At 38.6% G+C, this 26,477-nt stretch overlaps 3 protein-coding genes across 4 annotated transcripts in view; 2 read left to right on the plus strand and 1 right to left on the minus strand.

Annotated features, from left to right (window-relative positions):
• Positions 1–924: 924 nt before the first annotated feature.
• On the plus strand, positions 925–7,110 carry LOC117295024 (E3 ubiquitin-protein ligase RNF103-like). The gene is made up of 5 exons (XM_033777587.1): positions 925–1,025; positions 2,389–2,701; positions 3,135–3,268; positions 4,261–4,376; positions 4,995–7,110. The coding sequence occupies exons 2-5, from the start codon at positions 2,467–2,469 to the stop codon at positions 6,865–6,867; spliced, it is 2,358 nt and encodes a 785-aa protein (XP_033633478.1). The 5' UTR covers positions 925–1,025; positions 2,389–2,466; the 3' UTR covers positions 6,868–7,110.
• A 2,214-nt stretch (positions 7,111–9,324) lies between these two features.
• Positions 9,325–13,466, minus strand: LOC117294604 (protein FAM204A-like). 2 transcript variants are annotated; one of them, XM_033777091.1, is made up of 6 exons: positions 13,181–13,466; positions 12,740–12,833; positions 12,208–12,297; positions 11,332–11,450; positions 10,569–10,715; positions 9,325–9,826 (listed from the first exon to the last, which is right to left on the minus strand). In XM_033777091.1, exons 1-6 carry the CDS (start codon positions 13,358–13,360, stop codon positions 9,731–9,733), a joined length of 726 nt encoding a protein of 241 aa, XP_033632982.1. In that variant the 5' UTR covers positions 13,361–13,466; the 3' UTR covers positions 9,325–9,730. The 2 variants fall into 2 exon arrangements, with proteins under 2 accessions (XP_033632982.1, XP_033632981.1); XM_033777090.1 differs by having other exon boundaries at positions 12,193–12,297.
• The window catches only part of LOC117294603 (PDZ domain-containing protein 7-like), a 28,590-nt gene continuing 15,418 nt past the window's right edge, over positions 13,306–26,477 (plus strand). Inside the window, exons 1-7 of the mRNA XM_033777089.1 lie at positions 13,306–13,393; positions 16,079–16,532; positions 17,738–17,979; positions 22,233–22,382; positions 22,956–23,130; positions 23,959–24,153; positions 25,758–25,981. Of these exons, the coding sequence (XP_033632980.1) occupies positions 16,408–16,532; positions 17,738–17,979; positions 22,233–22,382; positions 22,956–23,130; positions 23,959–24,153; positions 25,758–25,981 (1,111 nt within the window). The 5' untranslated portion in view covers positions 13,306–13,393; positions 16,079–16,407. The remainder of the gene's footprint in view (positions 13,394–16,078; positions 16,533–17,737; positions 17,980–22,232; positions 22,383–22,955; positions 23,131–23,958; positions 24,154–25,757; positions 25,982–26,477) is intronic.

A 26,477-nucleotide genomic window follows, 5' to 3' on the forward strand; every position in this document is an offset into this window, starting at 1 on the left:
GTAAACTGTATCCTTACTCACTCTACTGCTGTCACAGTGCAAAATGATGGCGGGGGGATCGAGGCGGGGGGGGGGGGGGGGCGGGTGTGCGTGCGTGTGTACTGTTTGTATACGTACGTATGGGGGATGGATGGATCGCGATCGCTCGCGCATGTGTCGTAAGCGTAGTATAACCGGTCTCGGCAACACGGAAACTCGGCACCAACGAACTCGTCGGCGCTTCCTTATAAACTCGGCACCAACACGCGCAACTACACAAAATTCAAATTCGACACCCGTGGTCAAAACCGAGGACCTACTTGTAGTTGTTGCTAAAACGGGGTTAAAACTATTATTATGTTTGAAAAAAAATAACTTATGCGGCTCATGTACGTTCCTAGTAACTCTATATTTGTATTAACTAATGAGTTTTAGGTCAGGCCTAGTGTAGTTAAGTCGCGCCAAATGAAGTTGTTTGACACCAACCTTTTATAATGACAGTTTTTCATCATATATTTCACGCAAGCGGCCGAGAAAAGAGCCATTGCGTCAATCAAAATAACCTAGCTAGAGCTTTGCAAAGATTTGCTACTGATTTGCTTAGCTCAACAAACATTTGCTTAGCAACCGGGAGCACTATATACAGTTTAACCATTAGCCATGCTGCATTGGTAATTTCTTGCTATTATAGCCAAGAAATTTACCAAATATGGGCCATTTCTTGCTTTAGCCAAGAAAGTTACCAAATATGGCAGGCAGAGCGGCCTACCCTGTCCGATCCCCCCCCCGGCCCCACCCCTCCCACCCGTCAACAAATACACTGGAAAATAGCATGACACCGCAGGCGTCACTCAGCGGTTTTGATATAGGCCTTGCAGTGGGTACCAGACTGTTTAAATACCACGTATGCTTTATTGTTGTAATGTTCGCGCCATCTTGGGGAAACTCGGGGACGAAAAGGGTGTTGTTGTGGTTCTTGTTGACAGGAGCGGATAAAAGTGCACCGTTGGGGTCCGTGAGTGGGTCTAAACAACAGCTGTGTAGAGGTGAATTGATTGTTTTTTCTTGCGAGAAGTTGTTTAACTAAATAGTTGTTCGGTATAGAAATATTAGTAGCTGCAAAATCTGAGAATGTTTGACTTTCATCCATAGAATAGAGCAAGTTCTTTCAGCGTAAATTGAGACGTATAATTTTTTCAAATGTCAACACTGGTCAATAAATAATTAGAATTGCTATATGAATTGCTTATTATTAAGTCCACGCATTACATTACATTTACATAGACATTGCCTACTCTTGAACTATCTAACTGCCTGGTTCATTCCGCTAGTCTTGGCAGTTTTGTAGGATGGAGGTTCTATCTAAATTAGATCTAATTACCCCTAATATAATATAATTAGTGTAGTATTACTATACCTCATACATATTCATGACCGAAAGTCGAGTTCTCATTGGCCAATTCATCACCACGTGCCAGGTGTTAATTTTGCTAATTACCAAGTGCGCACGTGAGTATTCACGGAAGTGGTTAATGCGCATGACAAGTAATACTAATAGTTCCCCGGGAGCTATTCTACTTGTCATGCGCACTACCATTGCGCGACGTCATCTCCGGGCGCTATTGATCGTGGCACTATTGTGTAAACACGCACGAACAGTGCTCTCTTACTTAGCGACATCCAATACATGAACAAACTTATCATGTGCATTTTGTTTCACAACGTTTTCTCTTGATCAAAACTCATGTTCCTGTAACTGAATAAAAAATGTATGAAGTATAGTAAAACAAATATAACATGGTTTGTTTTGGGTGACTAGTCGATAAGCTCCCCTCAGTATTGGAATGTGACAAACTAGTTTGTCAACTTCCAATACCTCAGCAGGGAGCTAATATCGACTAGTCACCCTCAAACCATGTTATATTTGCATAATATTCCAATAGAAGCCATGACATTTCACATTTACATAATGATATTGACGTCAAATAAATAACAGGAGTAAAATTCAAGCTCTATAAATTATTATAACACCCCTTACCAATATTCTGCCTTTACATTGGTAGTCCCCAAAGAATTATACAACCAATAGGAGTAGCGAAACTTTCTAAGGTATTTATGAATTAAAATTGATCATGGTCATGATGATTTTGTACAGTTTAGAGAAAACCAAGGTAGTAATAAACACAACTTTTGGTTCTCCCTACTCCTGGAACTATGAGGTTTGTACCGCTATCGTTTCACACCGATCGTCTTGGAGACGGAACAAACCTCATAGTTCTAGGACTAGGACTGTAGAAGTAGTTATACAATCTCCATTCCATTATTATGGTAGTGAACAAAATACATTGTTCAGTCTTTCATTGATTTTAGTTAAATAATTTGCAATGTAAATAAAATTCTGGTATTCAGGTACACAAACAGGGGTCTAAAAGGCTGGACCCTTAGTTTAACTACCCCCTCTGGATTGAGAACAGACAGTGTCCAGTCATGAAGATATTCCTGCTGAAAGCACTGCTGCTTCTCCTGTTCCTCGTCCTGCTGTTCCTGATCCTGCGGGTTCTCGAGGGAGTTGCTTGGTATGAGACGGGGTTGGTGATTTCACAGATTGTTGATCCGCTTTCTCTGAGTGTACGGAAGCTCAAGGTGCTACTTGATGGCCGGGGGATAAGTTATGGTGGGGTTGTTGAGAAGCAAGAATTGACCTCACTTTTGCAGGCATCAGGTGAGATTGTCAAGCTTACACAGTGCACTACATTAATATTAATATACTATTATCTTATTATATTATACTCTTCTTCTGCAAAATATGAGAAACTTCTCAGTTCTGAAAAGAACTATCCTGCTTATTAGCTACTACCTGGGTGGAAGGTTATGTAGAAATTCACCCGGGACTACTACTTAAGCTTTAGTGGATCGAGGGGACTTCTTGTTTTCACTACTATGGAGTGAGTTCTTAATTGGTCTTAATGTTTCAACTAGCTTGCTCCAGTCATCATCAAAAGAACATACCTGGCAAGTAGATACACACATGGTGTTACCGCAAGCCAAATGTGTATTGATACCTCAAAATGCAATGCCTCAAACCCATGCACTGGAGATCTATTGAAATTTCTTTACAACTAATATTTTACCTTTCTCTTGTATATGATGTTTAGGTGATGTAATGGAAGGGGAACTCCTCCTGTTGGAGCGGGAAGAGGAGGAAGAAGAGCGGAGTACCAGCTTCAGCAGTGGTCCCCACTTCTATGAAGAAGTAGAAGACAAGAAGGACAGCATCTGGCTGATTCAGGTAGGAAAACTTTATATAATGGGAACAAACGGCCTTATTTTCTGTCTAAAGGCTGAGTCACACTGCAGCGATAACGATAATGATCACACGAGGCAAAGGGAATGTATTTTATTGGTTGAATTGCTCCACGCAGAATATGCCCACACTCATTCAACCAATCGAGGGCGTGCATTGTTAACATTCTCGTTTTCGTTCTCGTTATGGAGGCCTGTGTGACCTGGCCTTTACCCCCGTTTATGTCCTGTCTTTTTTGTGTATGTCTAACTGTCCATAGGCTGGGAAACAAGAGCTGTTGCTTCACACTTTTATAAAATGTACATGTACTATCAAATTGACTATATTATTATAAAACTTTGTATTGTTCATTTTGAACTGCTGTGATTTCTGCAACATTGAATAAACTTTTTACTACCAACTGTATTTTTGATTAGGTTGAGGTTTGCAGTAGGTAAATCTCTTTTTTAATACTGTAGGTTCTTTTTGGTGGTTAACAACTCTACATTTCGATCAGTGTGCTCTGGTAGCTTCTCAACATTGAGTTGTCAACCACTGATTGTGGCTTCACAGCTAACCGCTGATCTCACAATGACTAGAATGAGTATTGTAGTCTAGTTAATGAGTCATAATTTCTTGGTTTGTGCAATTCATAATCATAAATGTTAAACCAATGTTTGTATGAGAGTTTGGCTGTTGCCAGCTTGGTGTTTATATCCCTCTGTGGGAGTTTGCCAAGTTCCCTTGATGGTAAGATCATTCAAACAAACAAACAAACAAACAAACAACCAAACAAACAAACAAAGAAACAAACAAACAAACAAACAAACAAACCCATCTAAAGGACGCATTCATAATAGTTAAGTGTATTGTTATTATTATTCTTGCTTAAGGACACAAACGTCACGACCAGGCTTCATAGTTATCACTTTAAAAAGTTATTTATCATGTATATATCGGTTAAAATGCAGTTTCCCTCTTTTGTCACTTTAATGCAGGTCATCCCCAGAGGTAACTTTCCTCTGCTAGAAAAAGAAACCTGGAAGACGGTCATCAAGAAAGTCTCTCATTTTGGAATCAGAGCTGGAACCTTCGACTGCTCTCATGACAACAGGTACGTTGTGTTTTGGCTTCTCATCTGTTTCTCTAAAGCTTCTGGTTTCTGTCTTTGATTGCAGTTTCTAAGTACCCTTTTTTATCATGCAGCTTCTTAGCTTACCAATTGGTGTCATCTTTTTCCCAAAGGTCAATTTCAATTTTTTGATCCAATCATTTCCCAATTATGAAAATGTGAAAAAAATTACAAGTGGCTTATCTCAGAGTACCAATCCTTCAGAGCACTATTTCCATCTGAAATACTGGTAAGGCCACATAATTTTTTTGTTTGATCGTCCCCGCCTGACCGTTCAAAACCCCCGACCCCATTTTTTAAATTTTATCATAAAAAACATGTCTTGATATCTCTTTTACTTTAACTGCCAAGATTTTTCAGCTGATATTTTTTTTTCAAAATATACAGGTTTGAAAAGATGTTTAAAGAAGGTTTTTATTCATGTTGGCAAAGCTAGAACAATTCTTCACTGTGCTTAGGAGTTAAATTTGTTTGACAAAACAATTGAAAACATCAAAAACACACAAACCCTCTGTTTTATAGAGATTGTGATGATTTCTTTATTCTTGATTTCGTATTTGGCATGTCAACATAACTTAATGATTTGCTGTTTTCTTCCAGATTCTGCCGGAAGAGAGGATGGACACAGCCCATACTCATACTAGCTACACCGCAAGGACTGAATCAGAAAGACTCTGTTGTCATGGCAACCTATCCCTCGTCCAATCTCAAGGCTTCTAAAGTCCTCAACTGGGTCAACAGTAGACTAGCCAAGACGGTCAACACAGTAGATGAAGGCCAATTGGTTAAGGAATGGCTCAAACCATCAGACGGCAAACCCTCAACACCCCCGATAAAGTTCATCCTTTTATCTGAAGAAGAAGATGCTGAAGCTCCATTGTTTTTCTCGGCCATCAGTTTAAAGTATTCCGGGCGAGTCAAGTTCAGACAGGCATTCATAGGTGACAGAACACAGAAACTGCTATCGGAAAACTTCAAAATTGAAACTAAATCGTCCCGTTATCTTGTCGGTACTCCGGAGGGGTTCATTTTGTACGGAATGGACGATGGGGAATACATGAACCATCGCTCTATGGACGTCTACTTACGAACCCTGTACCCACAAGCCAATGATTTCTTCATGCTGTCCTTTATGATTGGAAACATGCTTTGTGTCTTGGAGATTGCCGTGAGCGGGGATGATGTCCTTGCCAAAAGGGTCTGTCATTTTCTTTGGGTGTGGGCAAAGTACAATGCCATCCTGATAACGTTATGGTTACCTCTACTTGCTCTCACCCAGATCCCATTCCTTGACCCCGCTTTTCAGTTCTGCCACAAGATTCTTAGACTATGGAGCCAGACTGGCTTGGCCTCCCAGATTCGGTGCATGTGGATCATGCATAGTTACCACAGCGGTTTAATCGTTGCATCATTTCTCTTCTTCTGTGCTGTGGTCGGCTATTGTCAAAGTCGACTCTCCAGAGCGGAGAGCGAAGCGCAAGAAGGAACGTCCAGTACTGAGTGGTTGCAAAGCACTATGGGTGATTATTACAACATGTTGGTGCGTCCGAGCCCAGGTTACACTCCCGTCATACTAAACAACGCCCATGTTGAATCGGGCGTACCATGGAATCCCATCAACCCTCTTGGGTTCCCAAATCTCTTCCTGCTAGCAGACAAGTCGCAGGACTATGTGAAGGATCTTCCAACTTGGTACTACCAGCGAGAAATCAAAGCCGAGCCATCGATGAAGAGCTTTTTCAGAAATGGCTCTTGCTGGAACGTCTGCTCCCCTGACAACAAAGACAAACGTCATCAGGAAAACTGTCAACTTTTGCGAGAGTATTTTATGGAACGAGACAAACATTTGAAAGAGTTTAAAGAGGCTGAGAAGTATACAAAGCGAGGGAAAAAACATTCTTGTAAAAAGTGGCTTCCTAGGTTTGTAGATGACCCTCGGAGAGGTGAGCCTTTCTTAGTCACTGACGACCACAAAGTATCTGATTCTTGTAAAGAGGGGGCAGTCTTAAATCTACCACCAGAAAATCTTGGGAGTACATCTTTAGATGTGAATCAAACTTTTACGAAGAATGTCCAAACTGAATTTGAGAACTCCAGCTGTAAAGAAAATCCACCCGGTAACGGACAGGGTAGAGTTCCCATTTCAGATGAAAAATCAAAAGAATACGTCGACATGAAACCAATATGTGATTGTGATTTGCTTGACCTTCAAGCCAACATGGTTGACCGTGGCTTGGGTGACGTGGCGACCATCAACCCGTGGCCAGAGGGCATGATGAAGAGTTCAGAGTGTTCCATTTGTCTTGAGCCGTACATGCAAGGTGTGGAGCTTTGTGGCTTACCCTGTGGCCATGCGTTTCACCAGCGCTGCGTCACGTTATGGTTGACCAGTAATCGTAACCACTGCTGTCCAAACTGTCGGTGGCCGGCTTTTAAAACCAAAGGCTCCAAATTGTCCAAACACAAAGATTAAGTTTGAAGGGGTTTAAATGAAAGTTTACCGTGTGTCCTATTTTTAGCTTGGTTTGCAATAGCACTGATACTGTTTCATAGTGATGCCTGTAGCATTTGCTCAGAAATTGAATTTAAATTTGTATAAACCCTCCTCATCTTAAGTATGTTCCTTTCATTAATCCCTGATGTATGATAAAGATGTTTTTTAGGTACAAACACTTAAAGACACTCGACACTATTGGTAATTGTCAAAGACTAGCCTTTACAGTTGGTGTATCTCAACTTATGCATAAAATAACAAAGCTGTGAAAATTTGAGCTCAATCGGTCGTCGAAGTTGCGAGATAAAAGACCCAGGTTGTCACACGAAGTTGTGTGCTTTCAGATACTTCATTTTGAGACCTCAAATTCTAAATCTGAGGTCTCATAATCAAATTCGTGGAAAATTACTTCTTTCTCCAAAACTACATTACTTCAGAGGGAGCCGTTTCTCACAATGTTTTATACTATCAACCTCTCCCCATTACTTGTAAGGTTTTATGCTAATAATTATTTTGAGGGTTCATTGATCATTTTGGCAGTCTAAAACCAATCTATGATACCTATAAATGTGCTAGTGAAGCAAACGAACCACCATACAATTTTGCACGTAAGCTATCATGTAGATGTATTTATGGTGACACTTTTTAAAGAAATGTTTAGTTCCATATTTTAGAGGAGTGCTTAGTGTGAATTGCTAACCATGCCGAATAATATAAAGGTTGTTTGTGTGGTTTTTTAATGTATCAGGAGATTGAGTATACAAAAAATATATGTCAGAGAGACTGTTCCTTTGAGAAGGGAGAAACTGGGTAAGGTGCCTCGAGATCATTCAACCCCATGGTCTGAACTTTCAAGGAGGAAATGATTAACAACTTGTTTGCCCCTCTCTCTCCATTTCTTTCCACTTGACTTCTGTTACAGCAATATACTTGTGTGTGTGGTGGTTGTCATCTAGTTTGTGAGAAAAAGTTCATCCATTGGCAAAACCATAACTAGATTTTGTGCAGTTAATAGTTGTTTTATGAAAGACCAGACTTAAAGGCAGTGGACACTATTGGTAATTGTCAAAGACTAGCCTTCACAGTTAGTGTATCTAAACATGTGCATAAAATAACTAACCTGTGAAAATTTGAGCTCAATCGGTCGTCGAAGTTGCGAGATAATAATGAAAGAGAAAACACCCTTGTCACACGAAGTTGTGTGCGTTTAGATGGTTGATTTCGAGACCTCAAGTTCTGAACCTGAGGTCTCGAAATCAAATTTGTGGAAAATTACTTCTTTCCCGAAAACTATGGCACTTCAGAGGGAGCCGTTTCTCTAAATGTTTTATAACATCAACCTCTCCACATTACCAAGAAAGGTTTTATGCTAATAATTATTTTGAGTAATTACCAACAGTGTCTACTGCCTTTAAACTGTAGCGTTGATCGGGGGTTGCGTTGTACACAGGTGTAAATGACACAAGGATGCAAATAACTTGCTGTTCTGTCTCTTTGTAGCTTTATTTACACTCAACAAATCATGAAATTACACAAAGCAGAACCCTAAACCAGAGGACGCCCTCTCTGGCGAGCCGGTTTACCGATCGGCCTGCATGGGCGTCCAGCAGTGCTCCGAAGAGAAGTCATGCTGGCTCCCCCTACTGGTCGATCGGCACCGCCGCTACAATAAACTTTTTAAAACCGTCTGAATTACTTTTAGGTTGAGCAATACCAAACCAATCCCAGTTTGTTTTTCTTCGACCGCGGATTCAGTCAGGGGGGGGGGGGTGGTTTGTTACACACCCCCATGCAGTTATGTAGAGCATAGGTGTAGTGGACTTGTAAAAAACACTTCCATATTGTTGGAAAACCAACAAATTGTCAGAGTTTATGCAATAAAAGCATTTCAAAATGCATTTCAATACATTTACAGGTATAATTACATTACATGTAGGTATATGTTGACAATGTTGTGGAGGGAATTGAATAAAGAACACTGTAAAAACAATTTCACTGTGCTTTGTTCTTTTTTCTGTGTCACTCATTTAAGTGTCTCATTTTTAAGTGTCTCATTAAAAACAATTTTGTTTACAAATGAAATCGACAATTTCTCTAAGTTTTAATGCAATTTGTTACTTAACCATTTAAAGCCATTATACACTTTCGTTAAACAGTATTGTCCAAGTCCCACACTTCGTGTATCACAACTTATATATAAAATAACAATCCTGTGGAAATTTAGGCTCAATCGGACATCGGAGTCGGGAGAAAATAACGGGAAAACCCACTCCTGTTTTCGCGTGTTTCGCCGTATCATGACATGTGTTTATAGAAAATCCGTAATTCTCGTTAACGAGAATTTATATTGTTTTACCGTTTTCTCAAAAAGTAAAGCATTTCATGGACTAATATTTCAAGAGAAGTCTTTCACCATTACCGTCTGTAAACCCTGTAAATTATATGTAAATCTGTGAACTTTTTTCTTTTTTTTCTGTACCGAAAGGGTCCAATGGCTTTAAATGATTACATGACTGCCAGTTGGGCAAAATTCTAAATTTAGTAAAAGTAACCGGAAACAGGTCAAGTCTTATTATCTGTTTTTCTTTGTTGAATAGTGACATTTATTTCACTTTCACAAAATATAGTTTTTATAGCCATAAAATACATTGAACGTAAGTATTTAAAGAAATAGAATCGTGCACTGTACAACTCAAATGGTTTGGACCAACTTGGTCCTGGAGGTTTTAATATGCGCAAGAATTGCACAGTCTGTTGCACACTAGACCACACCATGTGTTAAACAGGTCCTTTTATGAACGAAAATCAAGGACAAACTTCTGCAAGCTGTCAGTTTCCACAGTTACATGTTGCCTTTCATTTGCCATCTTTCCTTTGCTTCGAAACCCCAGTTCAGTTTCTTCTTCTTCCGCTTTGATTTCCTCTTGGTTTCTTCACTCTGTGAAAGAAAAAATGTTTTTTGAAAGAAGAAAGAAAACAATTTCAAACTGTCTTCAGTGTCTCTATAAAACAATGTGCAAAGACTTTATCCAATTTTTAACAAGAAATGTTTTCAACATCTGGATTAACATGCCTGTGCTCTTCCAAATGAGCTATCTTGTCATAATGCTTCGATCCCAATATTTTGTTGATATCTTTTCAAGCTTTATAAATGTTGGTACTATGTTTATTTAACATCTTTGTTTGGGGCAGCCAGTCGAAAGCCATTCAACATGCAACTACCGTATAGCCAGGGATCGCACCAAAGCTGGCAATCGAGCGTGTGAAACGGCAGGTGAGGGATCAGCAAGAGCACGTTAATCAGGAGGTTTCATTTCCAAAGCCCGCACTAGTCGATTATTCTTTGTTAAACCCCAAATTATTTATATTTAACCAAGTCAGTTTCCCATGTGGTCTATTACATAAAAAATAATGTATGGTAGGCCTGGAAATTCAAGTAGACCATGGCTTCCGTTGCCCTGGTCTTGGCCTTGGTGCCACTCAAAAAGTTTCCCATAGACTATCTGATTTACCCAATGGTAGTGCCCTTTTCAAATTGAAAATGGCCTTGCCCTCTAAAAGATGAAATCTTAGGCTTTATACAGTACGACAAATGTATGTGTTGACAAAATGTACTGATAGACGAGATTGTCAGGGCTGAGGATTTATTAATGATGTCTTTGGAAATCTTAAACCATTACCTCCTTCCATTTCAGATAGTCCCTTGCATCTGCTGACTTGGCTATTTTACAAGCTAGGTCTCGTTTGGCCAACTGGTCACTCAGATCTTCAGCTTCTTCAAACTTGCCTTCCTTCACAGCTTGATCAAGTTGCTTCTCCAAACCACTCTTTAAAAGAAAGAAACAAAACAGATTCCGGTTTCAACTTTTGTAAGACTAGGACATAAATGTATATGTTTGTGGTAACACCATGTGTCTATCTCCATCATGGTGTTCTTTTGAGACCTTGTCTTGCTATAATATATTCTACTATCACAGAGTAGATGTTTCAGAATTCGGGAGACTTCTCAGGCAAGTAGATACACACATGACGTTACCTCAATTATACATCATTGATACGTCACCATGCAATGATGGCTCAATCCCATATAGATTTAATTCGATTAATTTATTGTCCATTTAAAAGATAAAAATGGAAACTTTACATGTGTAAACATTGATAAAAGGTGCTAACCAACTGACTGATATCGTCATTCAAATCATAATTTTGTATAAGCAATCAGGAAACAGTGGGATTCTGAGGAAAACAATAACATAATCAAAACTTGGGGGCACTGGGTTAATTTCCATGGAAATCTCCGGCGGACAGAATTCCCTGGGACACCGGCACTTGAAGGGAAAAATAATCGGCCCCTTTTTGGTTTTTAAACAGTAACAGTATTCATTACTGCTGTTGGAGACAGGGAACATGACAAATATGACGGCAGCATGCATGTAATTTCACCTTATTTGGATTGTACTGGCCATGGTCTATCCCCTGCTGTATATGCTCATTGACGTTGAGATTTCTCTTGAGGGTGTTCCAATGCTCTTGGTGTTCCTGGCTAGGGGCCTTTTCCTCACCTTGAATTAAATGGATACCAATGTTTACATCTTGTTTAATAAAATAGCAATCCTGGGCAATCAAATAGGCCTAACGAAAATAAGAGTTTGTTTCCAGTAACCCGACGATTATTGCATTGCTCGAGAATAACTCATAGCCTGTGATTTGACCTAGGGTTCTTTCAGGGTTTTTCAAAACTGTAGCTAGCATTCTGGGTCTAAATTTGATCTAATCGCACAGTGAAACAGGTAACTTGAAATATTGTTTTCACTTGGTGTTTGCTTTGGTTTTAAAAGCCTCTAACAATAATAATAATAATAATAATAATAATAACAAACAGTTCTTATATACAGCTACATGTCAAAACCTATTCAGCATATAAAGTGCATATTACAAAATGAAGTCTCTAAGCGCTTCTGTGATTAAAAAGATAGGTTTTAAGCTTAGATTTAAATTGTTCTAGCGTGGAACAGTCTTTGAGATTGTTGGGAAGAGAGTTCCATAGTCTAGGTTAAGCATATTTGAAGATGTGCAACTCTTGAGAATAAAGTGGGTCCATCTTTTTAATTTTTAAAATGCGTATCAACCGCAACTTGTGCTCATCAGCCCATGCGTATCGGCCCGATTTGCTGCGTGAGGAGAACCCTGTTTGATCCCCACACAATTCCACATGATTTTGCAAGCACAGGTCATGAAAAGATCTCCTCCCCACCTCCTCCCACGTCTTAAAACATATGTGTCAGGAACTATCAGTATTTTTACTTTGAGAATCGATACCCTCGTTTTGTTTTGTTGTTGAATCATCAGTCTCTTTCAGGTTGCTTGATGATGGGCCAGGCGGGCAGGATAAAGAAGCATCTTTTTGATCTGAAAAAAAAGGAAATGTTCCCAGTTTTAGACACATATATTAGCTCATTTATTAGTAATAACCGATATAGTTTATTCACTGCTCTCTACGTATAAAATACACTTATCTTCTTCACTGCTCACAGTCATAGTAGAAATCGTACAAGTTCAACTATGCCTGTTCAAGATTTGAAATTGTCTGGGCAGGTTTTAAACTTTGTATGAGTTTGTACAGCACCATCTTTTCTTTACTACGTTTTTAAGATGACTAGAAAATGGGGGAGGTACAAATATAATTGAGGAAAAGGAAGAATTTTACAAAAGAAGCCGGGTTTCTATTATATAAGGCTATTTTGTCATGTTTGTGATAGTTGCAGTTATCTTAACCCTTGGACCTCATCCCTCCAGACAGTTGTAGACTAGAGGGTTATGATTATCAAAACTATAAAATAAATGCGAGTACCTGAGTTTTTAATTCTTTGCTTTTTGATTCCGTGTCTTGTACTATCCTTAGACTTGGAAGATTCTGTTCTACGTCTCTTCAGCTGGCTGAAAGTCTGTGGAATTATAGAACACAATTTCGATTTATTTTACCATTTCGTAAATGATCACTCGTCTTTATGGTAACAAGCCAAAGCCAAATTTTAATTGTTCAATTCAATTCAAAAGGAAAGGAAATTAAGTTTTAAATTAACAAATCGTTTGCACAAATTGAAGTAAACCTTGTTGTAGGATGGAAAGAAACTATACTTTGCATGACAAGATCTGAAATCCTTTTAGGGCTATCTCATTAATTATCTTGCTTCATACCAGTGGAAAATATTTAAACGAACGAAACAAAACTAATTAAATGGTCAGTTATTTTGTTTACATTGTTATTGTGTACACATGACAGTTGACACACCTGCCAATGTTGTTGAGCTACACCTCTTGGTGGCGCTGTCTCACTGCTGTCAAATGCTGCGTTTGAAGCTCCGTATAGCTCACGGTGGTCGTCACTCTCGTCCGTGAAATCCCCTAATTTTACCTCTTCAGTTTCGCTGTCACTCGACAAATCACTGAAATCTGGAACCGCAGACCACATGGATATTATTTAGATGTTGCCCAACGCTTTAAGGTGAGTTGGAGAGATTTAAAATGTACATTTTCCCACGAAGTTTGGCTCACAACCCCGTGTGTGTGTGTATGTATTTTTGCAAAAGAGAGAAAGGTGATCGCCTGTCAAGTCATGAATATTCATAATTCTTCTGAACTCGACCAATCACCCTTCGTCATTGGCGGTGAGTGGAACCCAGGCGCGCGGCGTGTATCATTTTTTTTTATAGACAACACCTGTTGTGTTTGTTTCCAGACAAAACAGATATTTATTGAGTAAATGTGAAAATATGTGGATTGTGACTTGTACTTTTACAATCATAATAAATAGCAACAACATCACTCTGAACTGAGCACGGAGGCACATGTACAGCAGTCATTAATGGCAATGTAAAAAAAATATTTTAATTGAAGATGATGAAGATTGTGCATCTTTTCCGAGCAATGTCATGTGGGGGAAGAATTTACCTAAGTTATTCAGCCTAAAATTATAATATTTATAGACCAAGTTTAGAGACTTTTATTGTATTATTAATATCATATTGCTTCACCTTGAAGCCATTATACACTTTCGTTAAAGGGGGACATCGTTTCAAGTTCAAACCTCTTGAAGTGTTACTGCATTGAAATTAGGCTAACCACATTTAATCCTTTGGAAAAGTTTCTGTATGGCGCAACCACTTTTTCATTAGATATCAAATAATATAGTATCTAATTTACCTCAATGAGATATTCCTTTTTGTAAAAATGAGTGAAAAAGTGGTGGCGTCATATGTAAATAAAGAGTTGCTGCATTAGAATTAGGCTACACGTATCCTTTTTTAAAGAGTTGCTCATGCACTAAAACAACCGATTGTAATTTAGAAGTAGGTTTGATTAAAAGAAACCATAAATCTGCCTCAGGATAGCCAGCAGAATTCCATACATACCATCTCTTCTGTCATTTTGTGAAGTAAAAACTTTTAAGTAGTGGACCATTTACTCAAAAACAGAACTCAAAGTGCTTGATCAAAAGGCAATAAATAGACAAATGTCATCATAATATCATACCCCTGTACATAATCCTTCCTACAATTTTGATAAAAGTTGTTTTGATTGAAAACCCTTTTTAATTTTTGCCAGCACTTTTGTTAGTTCTCCTTTTGTCAGACCTTTTTATTTTTGGCAGCACTTTTTGTCAGCATTGACTCTCAGAATCTCACACAGTTTCTCTTGTGTAATTAATCTGAGTATAGGTGAGAACACTGATATAAATATAGACCTAGTCAAGTTACTTCTAAAACAAGCAGGTTTTGTTCAGGAGCAGCCATGGTTGAAAGAAGGGTCACACAGCTCAAATGAAGCCATGAAACCATGCATGGATGGAATGAAGTCCATAAACATGAACCTTGCAACTTGCACTCCTTTTTGTAGAGCTCTCCATGCTTGCATGAACCCTGTGTTAAATTCTTGAAGGACTTGTACTGCCTGAAGTAATATGATAGATTGAGGCCACCAGCTACAGCTGCGGCTGTTGCTAAGGGTTTTGCTCAGGGTGTTGCTACGAATTTCCTATTTCAATGAATGACGAGGCAGCGAACAGCCATTTTGTACACGGCCCAAGTTTTAAAGGCACTGGACACCTTTGGTAATTGTCAAAGACCAGTCTTCTCACTTGGTGTATATCAACATAAATATGCATAAAATAACAAACCTGTGTAAATTTGAGCGCAATTGGTTATCACAGTTGCAGGATAATAATGAATTAAGAAACACCCCTTGTCACACGAAGTTGTGTGATTTAAGATTTCAAGACCTCTAAATCTAAGTCTGAGGTCACAAAATCACATTCGTGGAAAATGACTTTTTTCTTGACAACTACGTCACTTCAGAGGGAGCTGTTTCGCACAATGTTTTGCACAAATACTATCAGCCTCTCCCCATTAAGGTTTTATGCTAATAATTATTTTGAGTAATTACCAATAGTATCCACTGCCTTAAAAAATGGGATGGTGTACAACAAACTTGGTTGTAGACTTGAAGTGTACATTTTACACCTAACATCCTTGAGTGATTACCTCAAACAACTCCCAGCCAATGTGTACACTTGCAAGTCTTCATCGACCTCAGAAATGGCTTTGTTTGGGCTTGTGAATTCAAAGGCAAAGGGTATTTGAAGTGGGATGTATGTACTTAAGAGCATTGAGAGTAGGCTATCCAACTGATTGGCTTCATATGATTTAGAAAGAAAAGTGTATTCCAAACAATTTTTGCTAAGAACTCTCCAAGTTTGTTTTTAACTCATTCTGCTTTATGTCTTTTAGCTTCTTTCTATTATTGTCTAATGTTGTCTTTATAGACTTATTGTAAACAATTATAGATTTTTAATATAGGCCAGGAATATTGGAATTGAAGGCCTTCGGGCTACAGTTTTGGTCAACTTTTTTAATTCCAGGCAAATGTCCCTGGCTTTTGTTTTGTTTGTGTTTGTTTTTTGTATGAGTTTTATGCCAAATAAATGATAATAAAAGTATTAATGATAAATTCAAACTCCCTTTTAGTACTTTTCTCCGAAAGACACAAAGACATCTCCCTTACGAGAGTCAAATTAATTCGAACTTTTGTGTGTATCTGCAAGAATTTCAGGGAATTTCTTTCACAATATTTGTTTCATCTTCATGTATGTAGATCTTTACTCTTTTATTTTGTCTATTTTGTTTACATACAGATGGAAATTTCAGTGGATACATGACAACTTTAAACTGATAGAACTGAGGATGTTATTAGGGGATGGATCAATAAGTTCCAGAGCGGAAAACATTTTGCGATAAAAAGAAAATTACAGGCCTACTTTATACGAAGAGGGAATGTTGTAAAGCCACGATCAACCTTGGACATTACGTAAATGTAGCTCAATATTGTCATATTATTCGGCAACACAATGGTTTACCTTGCTTGAATTGATGAGAGACACTCCCGACTTCAGGGGAAAAATTATGATTCTGAGGAAGGGACTGTGAGCTACGGAGTAAGAGGGACGGAGATAAAACCAGCAAGATGGGACGAAGCTCGGACGACCACCAGCGTAACCTGCAACGTTTTCACCATAAATCCAAGATCTTATTGAACACAAGAGAGAGAGATTACCTTCATGATGTCTTGAAACAGTATCATGCAAACCAGTAAGTGTTTAAGACGCCGGACAGTGTCAAAGATCTCCCCTCATAGAACAAAGTTGTCTTGTCAGTGCCAAAATGTTGTATCCTAAATATGGTGATTTAGTTTACAAAGTAGAGCGTCTTTAAATGCCCTTTATTATTATTGTTTAACACGAGGTTAAAATTGTTTAACTCGCCTAATAAATAACCCAGATGTCGCACAAAACAAATGTACACAAAATAAGTACACATGAAGATGTGCAAAGTTTTCCTCAAAACATTTTCTTGTGAGATACATTGTTTTTGAACTGATACAACAGAGTACAGGTTTAGCATGACCTCTGTGTAATTCCAGGCCTGTTACAAAACCCTTTTTATACTTGACAAAAGAAAGAGCAATCAACTCAGCAAAGTAGATATTGATGTCCTGAGTCAGAGTCTCTCCCAAAGGCTTTAAATGACAACACAAGACACCATGTAAACCATTAAAAGCAGGTGTATGCAGCGTAACAAAAGCAGTCAAGTGGAAATAGCACTTTCTTCTGCCTTATTAAAATGGGGGCGGGGAGTGGTGAGGGAAAGGACTAACTGGTTTATCCTCAAGAGGTTGTCACAAAAACAAAAACAAAAAACCAAGGCAGAAAGACATGAAAGAATGGAAAAGGGTAATAAATTAGTGAACAAGACAGGCTAAAAAGGGAGACATCTGTGGGAAAAAAGGGAAGGCAAAGACAAGTTGTTAATCATTTTCTTCTTGGAGGTTCTAACCATGGGGCTGAATAAACTGGAGGCGCCTTATCCACTGGTAATTTTCATAAGATTTTCTGTGAACCCATCAGTACTCTCAGGCCTGGAGTTTCATCTTTGAGAGGGCAAGGCCATTCCGTTGGAGAACAAAAATAAAGTATGGGAATCTTTTGAAGTAGCACCATGGCCAAGACCAGGGGCAGCATACATGTAGGCCATGGCTCTGTGGCATCTGAGTAATAGACCGATCCAGTAGGCTCCGCCCACAACGCACGTGTGAGCAAGAACACGTGGGGCTCTCCAATGCCTTTCTGCACAACTCTGTTGCGCGCGCCAAGATACGGGCACGCTTGTCGGACCTTAGTGTTGGACCTTCGTTGCGTTGTGATTTGTCAATACCCGGAGCTTAATGGATCGGTCTATTCCAGGCCTGCTGTACTCCTGCAATGCCTCAAATTATTGGTTCTATTTATTCCTCCCAGGGACCTAAAGAAACTGATAAAATGCCTCCTGACCGTGTTAGACACTCCGGCCAAACTTGACCTTCTCGTCGAGGTCAGGGGGCTCCTTCCCAAGGTGCACCTTGCCCAGTTTGATTGGCTGGCCCCTTATGCCAAGATGGCACATCCTGTTATTCTCAGTGGAGGGCAAAGCGGGGGTACCACCACCAACGGCAGTGTTAAACACATGAGGAAGACCCGAAGCGATGGGTCTGTCGTCAGAGGTAAGAGATGTACACTGTACACAAATTTTATTGAAATCCCGGAGCATTTTCATGAAGTGGCTCAAGTGCCTACCGGTCAAAATTCTGTTTCAGAGACTGGCACTCATAAGTATTTTTTTTAAATTAAATTTATTATTTTGTTTTTCAAACCAAACAAAGTCTGACCTCTTCAATCATAATATAATTGACACGGCTTGCCATTGACCTTTTTCAGTGACAAGCCATCGTTCAGCTTTTAGTTTTACTGGCATGTAAGCTTTTCCACTAGTCCATAATTCAATATAGAAAGAGATGCTTTTCAACTTGGAACGCTGAACTAGCCAGCCAGACCACTTGGCGAGAATGTTGACTGGTCCTCCTGTCTTTTGAATAGCATTTGAAAACCCTCCCTGAACACCTCAGGGAAATACATAACATCTCCATTTTTCAGCAGCAACTTTAGACACACCTGTTCAAACTTGCTTTCACTACCACTTGAGAATTCCAATAGTGTCCTTCCGTTATCGACCTTATTAATACTCATATTTTATAAACTAAAAGTTTTTCAGCCAAAAAGAGGAGGCCATTTTGAAGGCAGTCATTAATTTAATAAAAGAAACTGTGACATTTGCTTGATGAAACTTATTAAACTGTTAAAGATATCCATGATTTAAATGTTGTTTAATGAGTCAAAACGTCCTTCCGTTACTGTGGAATTGCCCAGGACCAACTTGTCAATTGGTACTGTGCAAACCTTGGGCGGTGTTACTTTATGGTTTGATTTTTATCAAAGTGACGCATCTGGTGACCTACTTTTAGCTCAGCGTTTTCACAAAGTGGTTAATCTCATAATGCACTGCTTACTGTGACTACATTTTGCATTCTTGTGAACTGCATTGAGTTATTGATTCCTAATAAACTGATTTGCCACTTTGTGATAAAGGCAGCTCATATCATGGATAGTTAGAATTGGCCACTCAGGAACTTAATCTAAAAATTGCTTTTTCAAACTTTGGTCTTACGAATTTTCAATTAATTCCTGAATTCTCATGATGTTCAATCAAAATAAAATTTAATTTTGGAGCTAAGTATGACTGGTGCAAAAAAATATCCCCTTTACCAGACCCATTTGTTTTTGTTTCGATAAAATCACATGTATGTATGTTTCTTTTTACTCTCATTATTGTGAGTAGGCCTATCTAATTAAAGGCAGTGAACACTATTGGTATTTACTCAAAATAATTATTAGCATAAAACCTTACTAGGTTACGAGTAATGGGAAGCTTTTGATAGTATAAACATTGTGAGAAACGGCTCTCTCTGAAGTTGAGTACTTTTCGAGACCTCAGATTTAGAATTTGGGGTCTCGAAATCAAGCATCTGAAAGCACACAACTTCGTGTGACAATGTTATTTTTTCTTTCATTATTATCTCGCAACTTCAACGACCAATTGAGCTCAAATTTTCACAAATTTGTTATTTTATGTTTATGTTGAGCTACACCAAGTGAGAAGACTGGTCTTTGACAATTACCAATAGTGTCTAAGTGTCTTTCAGTATCAAATGAAATAATATTGTTTACACCATTTTTATACATGTGAGGTAGAGACCCCTCTTTCTGGCGGACTCTGCATGTACCTATTGTAAAATGAGTGCATTCCACAAAATTAAATTTGACCTTGCTTGGGGCCCCTTTTTAGAGATGCCAGGCATGATGAATACACACTGCTTACACTAATTACCATTCTAGTTCATCCATTCGTATCAAAGCCTAAAGCAAGTGGGTATTTATTGATTTTAATTCATTGTATGATGGGCAAATAATATCGATCCCATTATACATTATATTCAGCACTACTTGGGATGCATTGGATGGATCTTTGTAATATTATTGATTGAGTTTCTACTTGTTTACCATACAGTGTTCCAGGGAATTACTCATTTTGTATTTAAAAAAATGTTTTTAGTTTAGTGAGAAGAGGTTTAAATTTTTGGGGGCGTTAGAATTTTCTGAAAATCTCATTTGAGCACTAGGCTAACATTTTTATGAATGAAGTATTTGTTAAAGCAAACACAAAGGGGATAAAGAAATGGTTAGTTCACAATGTGTCCAAGCAATGTGTTTATTTCTGGTGATGTATGACACTAAAAAATCTGGGATGTACTGAGACTGCATGCAAGCCTTTTGCAGAAATCTTGACAGACCTAAAATCTTATCTTATGTGAGAAGTAAACAGGAAGAGTAGGTCTAATAATAACCTCACAGTCCAGTCTTGGTGCATTTATTTCATGGTCCAAAACATGGACAACTCAGATTTGATTTAGATTAAATTTTCACTTTTAGACTTAAGTGATTTTTAGGATTAGATGCAATTTGAACATTACATCTCTTGATGTATTTCCTAAAAGGTTGTATCCACATTGAGCTGAACACATAGTCACAGACGGTGGTCATGTTTGGTGGGATCAACTGGTGGTACATGAAATAACAAACTTGTCAAAACTTTTTGCTTTTAATATTGTGTGTGTCAGGAGACAAATAGCAGAAAACCATCACATTTTCAGCAAATTGTAAACGCAATGTCCGCTTGGTTTTAAAGACAATGGTCACTATTGGTAAATGTCAAAGACCATTCTTCTCACTTATCTGAACATATGCGTAAATAACAAACCTGTACAAATTTGAGCTCAATCGGTCATCGAAGTTGCGAGATAATAACGAAAGAAAAAAACACCCTTGTCACACGAAGTTGTGTGCTTTCTGATGCTTGATTTCGAGACCTCAAATTCTAAATGTGAGGTCTTGACATCAAATTCGTGAAAAAAAAACTTCTTTCTCGAAAAATACATTACTTCAGAGGGAGCCGTTTCTTGTCATGTTTTATACTATCAACCTCTCCCCATTACTCGTTACCAAGTATGGTTTTATGATAACAATTATTTTGAGTAATTTTCAATAGTCTCCACTGCCTTTAACAAATGAGATCAGTTGTTGTTTTTGTTTTTGTTGTTGAAAGTTTTCAGATTTTACAGTTTTCTCAATTTTTTTAATCTAATTTCAGAGGTAGATATTTCAAAGAAAGAAATGGTTCTCTGTAACTTCACAATTAGATGCTGTCAGACTAAACAACAATGTTTTTTGTCCTTGTACCAATCCTGTATACTACTTTGAATTGAAAGACTGCATATTACATGTCTACTAATACTAACAGATTAGGGACCTATTAGATTAATGCCCTTGTAGCTGCACATACAACATGAAAAATGTGCTACATTACTGATTGGGAAAAAGCCATAAACAGAAAGTTTCCTGTTTCCTTGGCAACAATCAAACACAGCACTGGGTAAGTCCCTACATCACTGGCTGCACTGAGAGAGACCTTGTTAAAATCCACTGGAGTGGAACAAGAAATGTCCTTCAACTGGGCTTTATTCTAATTATTCACGCTACAATTGCTGTGGCATCATGTCAGCATTGTGTTCATAATAATGCATCAAGGTGTCAAACTACAAGTATGTTGCTGTACAGTTATTGTACTGTACATGTATGTCTGTCTGGTGAGATTAGGATTTTGATTGTTGGTGGTCTCATGTAATATAATTTGGGTAAATATTTAGTTCTGACGAGAAAATTAATAATAAAATCACCCATTATATCGTTATGATTGGTAAGAAGTGCTGCTGCATAAAAAGGCCATCAATAGGCCCTTTTATAGTCTACTGCTGGAATTTTCTCACTTAATATTGTTTGTTTATTTATTTATTTAATTATTTATATTATGTGATAAATTATCGATAAAGAACAATCTTGAATGCGCCATTTTGGTGGTCAATGTCAACGTGTGTTAATAATAATAACAATAACAGAAACTTATATAGCGCCAAAGTCCGCCTAAAAGACGCTCAAGGCACTTCACAGAGAAACAATTTAATAAGCAAAGGCTAAAAACACTAAACTAAGTAAAGCAGTTATTTAGAGAAGTGCGCATTTTGGCGACGCAATGTTTACTCGTAAACATATTGACCACCAACACAGTGAGCATGGCATCAGTCGCCGCGTGTGACGTGCGTGCCAGGGGTATTGTTTTTGTTATTGTGATAGATAAATACACAATAAACTAAACACAGAATGACCTTGCAACGCTTACTCCTGAGTCTTACTCCTCAACCACTTGACTCCAGATGTCGGTTACCAGGAAACCAGGGTAAAAAATGAAGAACAAAAACATTTTTAATTTATATTGACATTTCTTCTCTTAATTGCGCTCATTCAGGTACAAACGGTATCCATGCCAACCCAGCCACAGTTGTTCGCATGGTAACCATTGACAAAGACAGCGACACGTTGGGATTCAGCATCTACGGTGGCTCGGAGCATGGCAAGGGAATTTTCATCAACTCCGTGGAGCGGGGCTCAGTTGAAGGTAAGCACTTCTTGACAGTGGGATAACGTGTCTCTGGGCAACAGGGTTAGTTATCTTTTGGTGTTCCTGACCTGCGCAGTATTGTTTGGTCCTGATGTTGGGTAATTTTCTTGTGTCCTTCCCCAGGATGACTTTTTGTATTGCCTGTTCCCTTCCTACAGTACACTAATTTTTAATTTTTTCCATGATAATAATTCTGCATGGTTCTCTTTGCTAGCTAGTTGCCCCCCTGGCATCATCTTTGTGCACTTGACCAGGGGGCACGGAGGCAATCTCTTTCATTGCCTCCATGCAGTATCAGGCATGTGTACTTCCTGGATATTTCTCAACTACCAGTTAAATTTTTCTTGTGTGTATGGCTTGCTTTGCTCCCTTTGGTTGTTTGTTTTTTTGTCTTTAAAAAACATACAATATTCTAAGTTTGAAAATTTGAAATTCAAGTTTGACTTTAGTGGGAGAAATCACTTCATTGCACCTGATGCCCTATTTAAGTTTTTACACCATTGTTGAAAGTATTGATTTGGTTGATATAAACTTCTTGTCTGCTTCTTGTTTTTCTTCTTTTTTCTGCAGAATCTCTTGGGCTTTGTGCAGGGGACCAGATCCTAGAGGTCAACAACATCAGTTTTGATAACATCACTAGAGGCAGTGCATCAATGGTGCTGCAGGGTAACAGTAGACTTCGCTTGAAAGTACAGCACTGGGGAAGAGTGCATGGCAATCGCATGGCAAAAGAAAAAACATCTTGGTAAATAACATTTTCATTTTTATCAATTTTAAAGGTAGGGTCATATATTGGTGCATACTCCAAAAATTAGTGATAATAAAAACTTATTTAGTAATAAATAAGAAGCGCTGTGCAGCTGTGGATAGTAGAAACTGTTTTGAGAAAGATTCTCCTTCGAACTAATATAGTTTTTTTTGTAATTGTTCACCCAAAAACTTGCCAATCTGAGAATAGAATTATACATGAATCGTTTCTCAGACTTGTCAGCGTTGATTGGAAACTCAAATGTCCATGGCGTCCATTTGTGAATGCTGTGGCCGGATGAATTTTAGTGCTCTGTTTTTGTGTAAGTACAGCACAACAGATCTACGGCTTTATGTCCGATCCCAATGAAAACATTTATTTAAAGTGTCTTGCAAAAGGTACTGGACACCTTTGTCAAAGACTAGTCTTCTCACTTATATGCATAAAATAACAAACCTGTGAAAATTTAAACTCAATTGGTTGTCGAAGTTGTGAGAGAATAATGGAAGAAAAAACACCCTGTCACACAAGTTTTGTGTTTTCAGATGCTTGACCTCAGCTGAGGTCTCAAATTCAATTCAAATGATTTAGTGAGAAATTACTTCTTGCTCAAAAACTACAATACTTCAGAGGGAGCCGTCTCTCTTAAGTTTTTATACTATCAACAGCTTTCCATTGCTCGTTACCAAGTAGGTTTTTATTCTAACAATTATTAGGAGTAGTTACCAATAGATCAGTCAGCCAGTTCACCACAAGGGAAAGGTAAAAAAAAAAAAAAAGATGTATCAACCACTTAAATGCTCATTTTCCTGATTTCAAAAACAGGTATGACACAGTGCAGCGGATGATCGTTGCTGGTGAGTTCAATGATGTGGATCCTTCCCACGCTGCCATGGGAGGAACGAGGCTGCTTAGCGGTGGAAACGAGAGACGGGTCATCATCACGCTGTCGTCCAATCGTTGCATCGGGTTAAACATCAGAGGAGGAATGGAATATGGTGTTGGGATATATGTGTCAAAGTATGTTGCACTAATTAAGGGAGAAATCCTTTCTTTTTAGTGGTAGTTGCATTCAGGGAAAAAAATATAATTTAATAATAAAAATAATAGTATCGTCTCCTGATGATGACTAGAGCAAGCTAGTCAAACATTGAGACTGGTCAATTAAGAACTCACACCGCGGTAGTTTATAACAACCAGTGTAGTATCTTGCCTGGTGTAGTATCTTGCCTGCCAGGAAATGCTCTGGAGTTGTCGTGTTGTCCCTTTTTGTAAACAAAGTTTGTATACAGTTTGATTATTACACCATGACCAAACGGTCTAGTGCACCTTACTCAAGTGACCCGTGATTAAGTCATCAGTGTGTGGGTTTGAATACTGGTCATGGCACGTGTGTCCTTGAGCAAGACACTATCTTATTTTCCTGCGGATAAGACGCTTGGCGGACAAGGCGCAATAGCCTTGTTTGACCGCATTATTGAGTAAGGATTCTTCACACAAAGACCGTTGATTTGAACTGGACAAGAAGATTTTTTGTTTCACGCAGTGATCATTAAAAAAAATCAATCGTCAGCGGACAAGGCGCACCGAAAGATAAGACGCACCAATGTTTTGGGGTCAAAAAAAGTCAGATAAGACGCGTCTTATCCGCAGGAAAATATGGTAACCATGATTGCTTCTCTTCACCAGGGGTAAAGTGGGAATTGTTAGGGTACAGATAGTTCATGAGATTGATTTAGCTAAGTAATGTGCACTAAATACTTGACAGCACAGGCTGTATCCTCCCAAGAGAGCAAGGATGGTTTAAAAGGAGGGTATACCTTTGGTAGTAGTTACTCCAAAAATGAATTAAAAATGTACTTGTTAAGAAGCACTGCAGCTGTTGACAATGTATAAAGTATTGAGAAACATTCCCTTCAAAGGAGTGTGTTTTTAAAGAAAGGGATTCAAAAGCATTTCAATCTGAGAACAGTTTCTAATGTTTCATGCAGAAACTTTTCTCAGATTGTGTATTCTCGTTACGGATTATTCTTCCTGCTCCAGATTTTTGGGGATATCTCCAAAACCCTACCACCTTTTGAAATGAAATGTGCTCAGTTTAGTTCTATTGTATTTATATACATTGACATAGGGTATTAAAGACACTGGACACTGTTGGTTATTGTCAAAGACCAGTCTTCTCACTTGGTGTATCTCAACATATGCATAAAATAGCAAACCTGTGAAAATTTGAGCTTGATTGGTCGTCGGAGTTGAGAGATAACTATGAAAGAAAAAACACCCTTGTCACACGAAGTTGTGTGCTTTCAGATGCTTGATTTCGAGACCTCAAATTCTAAACTTGAGGTCTCAAAAATGTTCTCACAATGTTTTATACTATCAACCTCTCCCCATTACTCGTTACCAATTAAGGTTTTATGCTGATAATTATTTTGAGTAAGTACCAATAGTGCCTACTGCCTTTAACAAACAAACAAAAAGCAAATGTTGTACTTTGCCTTGAACAAATGGCCCAGGTGACCAGGATAATAATGATGGAGTGCTATGTGCATCACTGAGTATCAGATTCCAGTGCTTAAAGAAGCCACTATTGTAAATAATATTTCTGTTATTTATTGTTCAAGGGTTGACCAAGGGGGTTTAGCAGAGTCCCATGGAATCACCGTTGGGGATCAAATCATCGATGTCAATGGAGTGACCACAGAGAATGCCACACATGCGCAGGCAGTGGAGCTAATACGGAACCAGCGCTGCCTCATCATGACCATCAGGAGTGTTAACCGGTATCCGGCCTACAAGGAACTGTGCAATGATTATGAGTGGCCAGTTAGGGATACTCATCCGAAACGTAAGAAGGACATGCAGCTTTTTATCTAAAGAAGAAAAATTCAGTATTTGAAAAAGACTCTGCTCGGGTCTGATAGGATCAGAACAGTAGGCTTTTTCTTGTATGCAATACATTGTAGGTCCGTTTGGTTTGTACACCATATTCATGAGCAAGAGCGGTGGTTCTTGTGCAAGACACTTTAATGTAGTTGCTTTGTTTTTGGATGGGACATTAAGCCATAGGTCCTATTGGATTGGTTGTGCATGTAAAATAACTGGAAAAGTAGTGGTAACCTCCACTGTCAACCGCCCGTGTTTGCAGGTTTCCTCATGCTTGCGAGCCACAGTGAGTATTTTCACTTATGAGGCTTGAAATGGATGAAAAAAATATTTTCAAATCAATCATCATAGACTGTTGCTCGTTGACGCAAAAACCGTCAACTTCTCCTGGGTTGTGTGGCTTGTGCAAGGGTGATTTTGTGCGCTGTAGGGTCGCTGCAGTTTAGTTCAGTCACTAA

Source organism: Asterias rubens, chromosome 9, assembly GCF_902459465.1.
Source record: "Asterias rubens chromosome 9, eAstRub1.3, whole genome shotgun sequence".
Classification (NCBI taxonomy): Eukaryota; Metazoa; Echinodermata; class Asteroidea; order Forcipulatida; family Asteriidae; genus Asterias; species Asterias rubens.

Excerpts from the sequence above, each read along its gene's own strand:
- LOC117295024 (XM_033777587.1), top strand. The coding sequence starts at position 2,467 with ATGAAGATATTCCTGCTGAAAGCACTGCTGCTTCTCCTGTTCCTCGTC. Across the intron at positions 3,269-4,260 it reads ACAGCATCTGGCTGATTCAG|GTCATCCCCAGAGGTAACTT; the intron begins GTAGGAAAACTT and ends ACTTTAATGCAG. Across the intron at positions 4,377-4,994 it reads GACTGCTCTCATGACAACAG|ATTCTGCCGGAAGAGAGGAT; the intron begins GTACGTTGTGTT and ends GTTTTCTTCCAG.
- LOC117294604 (XM_033777090.1), bottom strand. The coding sequence starts at position 13,360 with ATGTGGTCTGCGGTTCCAGATTTCAGTGATTTGTCGAGTGACAGCGAA. Across the intron at positions 10,716-11,331 it reads GCCAGTACAATCCAAATAAG|AGTGGTTTGGAGAAGCAACT; the intron begins GTGAAATTACAT and ends TTTCTTTTAAAG. Across the intron at positions 9,827-10,568 it reads ACTATCTGAAATGGAAGGAG|AGTGAAGAAACCAAGAGGAA; the intron begins GTAATGGTTTAA and ends TTTCTTTCACAG.